This window comes from Alexandromys fortis, unplaced genomic scaffold (assembly GCF_014885135.2).
Source record: "Alexandromys fortis isolate MF-2015 unplaced genomic scaffold, M_Fortis_MF-2015_v1.1 scaffold_259, whole genome shotgun sequence".
Taxonomy (NCBI): Eukaryota; Metazoa; Chordata; class Mammalia; order Rodentia; family Cricetidae; genus Alexandromys; species Alexandromys fortis.
In genome coordinates, this window is record NW_026068154.1 from 8,753 (window position 1) to 16,280 (window position 7,528).

A 7,528-nucleotide genomic window follows, 5' to 3' on the forward strand; every position below is an offset into this window, starting at 1 on the left:
TGATTACATTCATAGGTTTTCTCTCCAGTGTATGCTCTTGTATGCATTTGAAGAGGACTGTGATGTGAAAAGGCTTTACCGCACTCATTTTCTTCATAGGGTTTCAATCTAGTATGTGCTTTTTCATGCCTGTGAAGATGACTGTCACATGCAAAGGCTTTAACACATTGAGTATGTGCAGAAGTTTTCTCTCTACTTTGACTTGTTTCATGCCTACAATGATAATGGTACATGTGAAAGCATTACTACATTTAATACATTGTTTAATTTTTTTATCTGTATAAATTAATTTTACAATTTAGTCCTATTTTAAAGAGGAATTATATGTTAATGTTTTATCACCATGTTAACAATCTTGTTTTCCCCCTTCATTAAAGCTTGCTTTTTATCTTTAAAGATAACTGATAACAGCTTTTCTTACATGGTTCCCTTTTACAGAATTTTTTTTTCTGTATGAAAATTATCATGTATTTGAAGAGAACTGAAAAAACTCAGAGCTTCCCTGCTCTTATTGCATTAATAAAGTTTTCAATACAGTGTGTGATACTATATTTTCTAATGAACTAGGACAAACAGAAGTATTTACACAGTCCTAGTACTCATGGTACTTTTCTGAAATGTGAGCTTATTGATAGATTAACAATGAGAGTAGAAAATCAATTACTTGTATAATTGTACATCACAATCAACAAGTATACTCAGCATGGGGTTGGCTACATTTCTTCTGTCTATTCGGAGAGAGAGAGTTATGTTATACCTTTTCAGATCCCTATGCTCACGTGGTTTGTGTCCAGAGTAACATATGATATACCTAGTAAAGGTAGAATAACAAATATAAGGTTTTCATATTGAGTTCACAGTTTGACTTTCTGTCCTCATAGACGTGTGGTATCTGGATTAAGGCCTCTCCACAACAGTTACCCCTTGATTCGTGACTCTAACTGCCCCCTCATTAAACTTAACAAGTATATGGGTTAAACTACTCTCTCTATGGACTATTAGTGTAATAGAGAGTTTTGCAGATATACTTATCACATTTTCAACAGGTATATCTTTTATAATAACAATAATATGAAATAAATGGATTGGCAATTTTACAGTATAGCTCTCATTGTACTATGAATCAAATGGTAATATAGATTAAGACATTGTTTCCTTGACTTCTTTCTTAAAAGAATGACTTACCCAGTAATCTTGTCTACTTCCAATATGCAGGATAACTATGTTTTCATTTGGTGTCACCTACTTATGTAGTTTCTCTAGGATTATGAATTGTAGGCTCAATGTCCTTTATTTATGGCTAGAAACCAATTATGAGTGAGTACATCCCATGTTCATCTTTTTGGGAAATGGGGGTGGTGTGGGATGGGGGAAAGGGGAGATGGGATAGAAAAATTAGAAGGGGAGGATGGGGAGAGCTTGGGGGAATGGGATGGTTGGGATAAAGGAAGGGTGGATATGGGAGCAGGGAAGTATATATCTTAATTCAGGGAGCCATTTTAGGGTTGGCAAGAGTCTTGACTCTAGAGGGGTTTATAGGGGTCCAAAGAGATGTCCCCAGCTCGGTCCTTGGGCAGCTGAGGAGAGAAAGCCTGAAATGGCCTGATCCTACAGCCATACTAATGAATATCTTGTATATCACCATAGAACTTTCATCTGGCAATGGATGGAGATAGAGACAGAGACCCACATTAGAGCACTGGACTGAGCTCCCAAGGTCCAAATGAGGAGCAGAAGGAGAGAGAGCATGAGCAAGGAAGTCAGGACCGCGAAGGGTGTACCTACCCACTGAGATAGTGGGGCTGATATAATGGGAGCTCTCCAAGGCCAGCTGGATTGGGACTAAAAAGCATGAGATAAACTCTGAACATAATGGACAATGAGGGCTGCTGAGAAGCCAAGGACAATGGCACTGGGTTTTGATCCTACTGCATGTACTGATTTTGTGGGAGCCTAGCCTGTTTGGATGCTCAACTTCCTAGACCTAAATGGAGGGGGGAGGACATTGAACTTCTCACAGGGAAGGGAACACTGACTGCTCTTCAGATTGGAGAGGAAGGGGGAGGGGAGTGGAAGGAGGGGAGTGACAGGAGGGGAGTGAAAGGAGGGGGAGGGAAAAGGGATGCAGGGAGGAGGCAGAAATTTTTTAGTTAAAAAAAAAAGAATGAATTGCAAGTGCAGTTCACCTATCTGAAATCAATGTATACGATTTTGTGAGAATTTAATAATCAGTGATGCACTTTATTATTTACACTGTTGCTTTTCTTTATAACATATAGGATACATTACAAATACTTCAGAGATACATTTGTATCAGGTTATACATGAAAATTACCTTTCATGTCTTCTAGAACTTTGACAATGTTTTTCAATATTATGATCTTTCCAACTGTATCCTAAAAATATAGTGCCAGAAGAATGTATGTTATATGAAAAATTGTAAAAAAGATTAGTTTCCATTTGAAGCAAACCTTACAACCATGCCTGATTCATTTACCCCATTCTTTTATCTCAATAATATTACAAAAGAGTATCACTAACCAATGAACAGTTGTCTCCTTATTTGAAATATGAAAGATAATTAAGTCTTACCTATACTAGTGAGGTTCCTGTAGATCTCCCCCATCACATCTTTGTAGAGATTCTTCTGGGAAGGATCCAGCAAAGCCCATTCTTCCAAAGTGAAGTTGACATGCACGTCATCATAGGTCACTGCATTCTAAAATATCCCATACATGTGTACAACAGAAGGCATGAGTTTGACAACACTGTTAATATGTACTTCTTTGACAGTATAGTCATATAATTCTGGTGCTCTCCATACTTATTTCATGACATAGACATCATAATTTAATCACTGAGTCACTTTAGAAGCAAACTGAATAGGAGGTTCACCTCTGTCATATCTGAACCCTTTGAATGGTTCACCTTGCAAGAGAAATGCCTACTAACCAACAAAAAAAGATATGTAAACAGATCAACAGTACAGAGTTCAGATAATAGAAATTGTATGAATGATTATGTCCTTACTACAAAAAAGAAAAGTAAGATGAAAAAAGCTGGATGCGTTGAATCATGCCTCTTATCCTTGCACTCAGAAGGCAGAGGCATGTATTTTTCTATCTGTGTCTGAGTTGAATATAAGCCTAGTCATACCATCACTTCTAGAAATTTTAGAAATACATATTAAATACCTGTCTCACATAAAAAAACAAACATTAAAGATAGAAATAACTCATAGCTTTTTATGAAGTTTCAACAAAGTTATGCATTTACTTCAACTCTTTATTCATCTGCCAGAAACATGAAGTGCCCCAATTTAAACTGCAATATAAATAAGGTTTTACTAAAAGGCACAGTATGTTTAAAAAGTTACAAATGGACAAATGAAAACAATAGCAATTAATATGCTGATGACAAATAATCAACACAGAACAGGAAAGATGGTTCAACCATACAGAGTCCTTCTGGTCTTGCATATAGGTGGGCTCATGGGGGATCATAACTATCCATTATTCCAAGTTCAGTGTTTCTAGTACCATATTTTGATCAATTTAAAACCAGGTACTCACATGGTGCATATCCATGCATACAGATAAAACACTCTTTTTAAAACAAAAATTCAAGACAAACAAAAACAGGCAGGAAAAAGATGATGCACCTGCAATCCAATGACTAAGAAGGAACAGGCAGTATTAATGTCATGAATACATGCCATCCTGAGAAACATAATGATACACACTCTGTAAAATTTTAAAATTCAAGATATGGATGAAGCTCAGTACAAGAGCACATGCTTGATAGGAACAAAACCATCATACAACAATATAAAAACAAAAAAGCCAGGAATGCTGGCCCATCTTTAATTGCAGCACTTGGAAGTCAGAGTCAGAGGATGTCTGAGTTTGGATCCATCATGGTATATAGAGCTACTTTCATGATAGCTAGGGATACACAGAGAAACCTTGTCTTCAAAAATAAACAAACAAAACTGAAAAGAGTACGCTAACAAACCACCTTAGCTCTAGACAGCAGTTAATTCTACTGAATCTTATGTGATTTAATGATAGAGTTCATAATGGTGGGGAAGTTATAACAGCAAAAGAAAAAAGCTGACTGTTTAGTTTCAACCACAACACAATAGGCACAAAGAACAGGAAATGGGTTGAGGCTATAGAAACTCATATTGTGGGATTCCCCTCTGTATGCTGTGATTATCGTTGGTTAATAAAGGAAATACTTTTGGCCTGTAGCAGAGCTATAGGATCTTAGAGAGCTTAGAGAGCTTAAAAAGGAATTCTAGACACTAAAAAATGAAGCTTAGCTGCATTTATTTCCCCAGATGGGCTTTGCTTACTGATGACATGCTGTGGCGCTTTAAGAGAGGTTTTCCTGATTTAGAGATAGAAATCAAAACAAAATCAATAATAAAAAAGCTGCGCCATTTTGAAATGCCAGCATTCTGGGTCATATTGCCAGCACAAACTCTCACTCTTTCTGGAAGACCAGCTATGGGGTCTGTGAGCAGATTGCTAATTGCAACTTAGATTCCTTGTGTTCCTGAAAATGGGGCAAGGTAAATGGCTCTCACAGGCAGCAAACATGCCTCTGCTATGTTGGACTGTGTGGAAAAAGCTGGCAGGCCATATGGCACAGCCTAAGTTCATAAGAAGTCCTTAGCATTTTAAGAAGCACTCCTAAACAGTAAAGAATTACAGATACACAATAGGACAGATTCATACATAAAAGACCTCAAAATGAGACATAGTGTGTTTAAAAAATGTACATAGGCTTGGGAGAGAGAAGGAAAAAATAGTTATAAATACAAGTAAATGGGGGGCTGGAGAAATGGCTCAGAGGTTAAGACTGCTTTTCCAGAGGTCCTGAGTTCAATTCCCAGCAACCACATTGTGGCTCACAACCACTTGTAATGAAATCTGGTGCCCTTTTCAGGCCTGCAGGCATACATGCAAACAGAACACTGTCTACATAATAAATAAATAAATCTTAAAAAAAAAAGAAATAGGTTCAAAAAAACTCATTGCAAGGAAGTGTTTTAGGGCTGAACTATGAACTCATGTAGTCAGATCCCAAACCACCTTTGTAATGTCAGCAAATACAAGTAAATGGTTTATAAAAAAGTGAAATGAAGTCTTTAAAGAGACAGAGTACAGACAGTCATAAATTAATGGAGTAAATAGAATAAAATAAATATCACAAAGTAATAGAATAAAGACAAATAAGGCACGTAAAGATGTCTTATATACAGAGTGTCTAGATTATGTATATTATTGTGTTTTCTTTGAATTTTTTGACTGTAAAGGAGTTAAGTAACCAACATATATGCTTTAAAGGTATGTCTTCACAATTTGGGTCTAAGGATTTATTGCTTTGGAAAAGAAGTTGTTCTTTTGTGTCCACAGAGGATGAGAACCTCTGGAATCTTTCCAGACTAATGTGGTTTGATGAATCAATACTGCCCAAAAGGTTGCTGTGAACAGCCCTAAAAAAATCACTTCACCAAATAAAAAGCAGGAAGCCGTTTGGAGAGAACTTTGTCCATATTCCCAAATACTATTCATAAGTGTTTTTTTTAACAATTAAAGGGGTATATGCTATAGAAATTTGCATTGGTATGGATCTTAGTTTATTGATACAAATTTTTTTTTCGGGGGGGGGAATTTTCGAGACAGGGTTTCTTCATAGCTTTTTTTGGTTCCTGTCCTGGAACTAGGTCTTGTAGACCAGGCTGGCCTCGAATTCACAGAGATCTGCCTGCCTCTGCCTCCCGAGTGCTGGGATTAAAGGCGTGCGCCACCACTGCTCGGCTTATTGATACAAATTTAAGGTCAATTTTATTATATGCATTTCTGCTCTTGATTAAGGTATTGTATATGTGCAGCTCATTTTAAAATGTAATGTATAATTAAAATATAGGTAAATAGAAAGTCATCTATAATAGTAATAGTCAAGTTTGTATTCATGTTAGTTAGATTTTCTAGCTGTACAGAGATGTATTTTAGATAGATAGGGATTCTTCAAATCTTTCAGAAACTGGTAGAATATGACATTTAAAATGTTTTAAGAGCTTAAGACTTTCATGACAATGAGACACATCTGCTCCTGGCAGCACCAACCTACTGCAAGAGGATGATGGGCATTGAAGAAGCTCCTTATGAAGTTTGTTAGCCATTTGGGCAAGAAACTACTCTTGCCTGGACTGCTTGATGAACTGGATGTGTAGGATCCACAGAGAAATGACTGCTGAACTTGCCTACAGGTGAGATGATTCTTCTGGGTTCCTGATTCATGAAAGACTCTGCCAGACATTCTGCAGGACACAGAAGAAACTGATGCACTTTTCCATTGCAAGGCAGTACAGGTTTTCAAATTTTCTGCTTCCTGGAAATACCTGCTGGATACTATGGGCCTGTGGACTAAAGATTGGATGCCCCAACAACGCAGAAGAATTTCTGGTAATTGTCCAGGTAACAAGATGTCTGTCATTTCTAGAGATTTGGAAGTTGCTTACAATATAATTCCTGTTTATTTAGGTAATATTATGTCCTTCTGGGGTCTTTGATGGAGTTGAAGAATTTATAGTTGTAGTTAGTTTTCTTTAGTTACGATAAAAGATAAAATAGATAATATGTATTGTAACTGTAATTCTTGCATAATACCTGTTTTCTTATGTGTAATTTTACTGTTAAAATTAAAAACTTTCTTTTCATTTAAACTGAAAAGAGGAGGTGATATACGATTCCCTTATGCATGCTGTGATTATCATTGTTTGATAAAGGAACCATTTTGGGCCTAAAGCAGAGAGAGCTATAGGGCAGAACTTTGGTAGGGGTTAAACTAAACTGAATGCTGGGAAAAAAAAAGATTGAGTAACTAAGAAGTTATGTATCCCGGCCAGACACAGATGCTGGGAACATTACCCGGTAAGTAACAGCCATCTAGCAATACACAGATTAATAACAATGGGTTAAATTAAAATGTAATAGTTATTCAATAAGAAGCTAGAGCTAGTGGACCAATCAGTGATTTAATTAATACAGATTCTGTGTGATTATTTTGGGGCAAGCAGCTGGGAACAAACAAGCAGCTATCCTTACTATATCATATCACATCCCCAATGAGAAATTTCATCCAGAAAGGCTCCTCCTACTAATGGTTTCACAAGCAATCAAATGAAAGTTACCAAAAAGAGGCATATATTAAAATACATCTTCCTATCTGGGAGGTTTTTCATTTAATAAATTACATTCAGACCTGGTTCACTATAGGCTCCTGGTTATTTCTGAGGAAAATTAATTTAGTCACTCATAGTCCACAATAGCCCCTACACTGTTCAAATGTTCAAAGTCTCTTCTGATGCTCGTGACGCTCACATGACAGTGACTTGCCCCACAGTCATTCAGTCCCAAAGAAACACACAGAGGTCTACATTAATTATAAACTGGTTAGCCTATTAGGACAGGCTTCTTATTAACTAATTCTTACATCTTACATTAGTACATAATCC

The 7,528-nt window shown here is 36.6% G+C and overlaps 1 protein-coding gene across 1 annotated transcript in view; it reads right to left on the reverse strand.

Annotated features, from left to right (window-relative positions):
• Positions 1-2,761, reverse strand: part of LOC126491566 (zinc finger protein 120-like) — a 3,737-nt gene extending 976 nt beyond the window's left edge. The window contains exons 1-3 of the mRNA XM_050127317.1: positions 2,593-2,761; positions 2,336-2,396; positions 3-213 (exon numbers count right to left, since the gene is read on the reverse strand). Of these exons, the coding sequence (XP_049983274.1) occupies positions 3-213; positions 2,336-2,396; positions 2,593-2,626 (306 nt within the window). The 5' untranslated portion in view covers positions 2,627-2,761. The remainder of the gene's footprint in view (positions 1-2; positions 214-2,335; positions 2,397-2,592) is intronic.
• Positions 2,762-7,528: the final 4,767 nt, after the last annotated feature.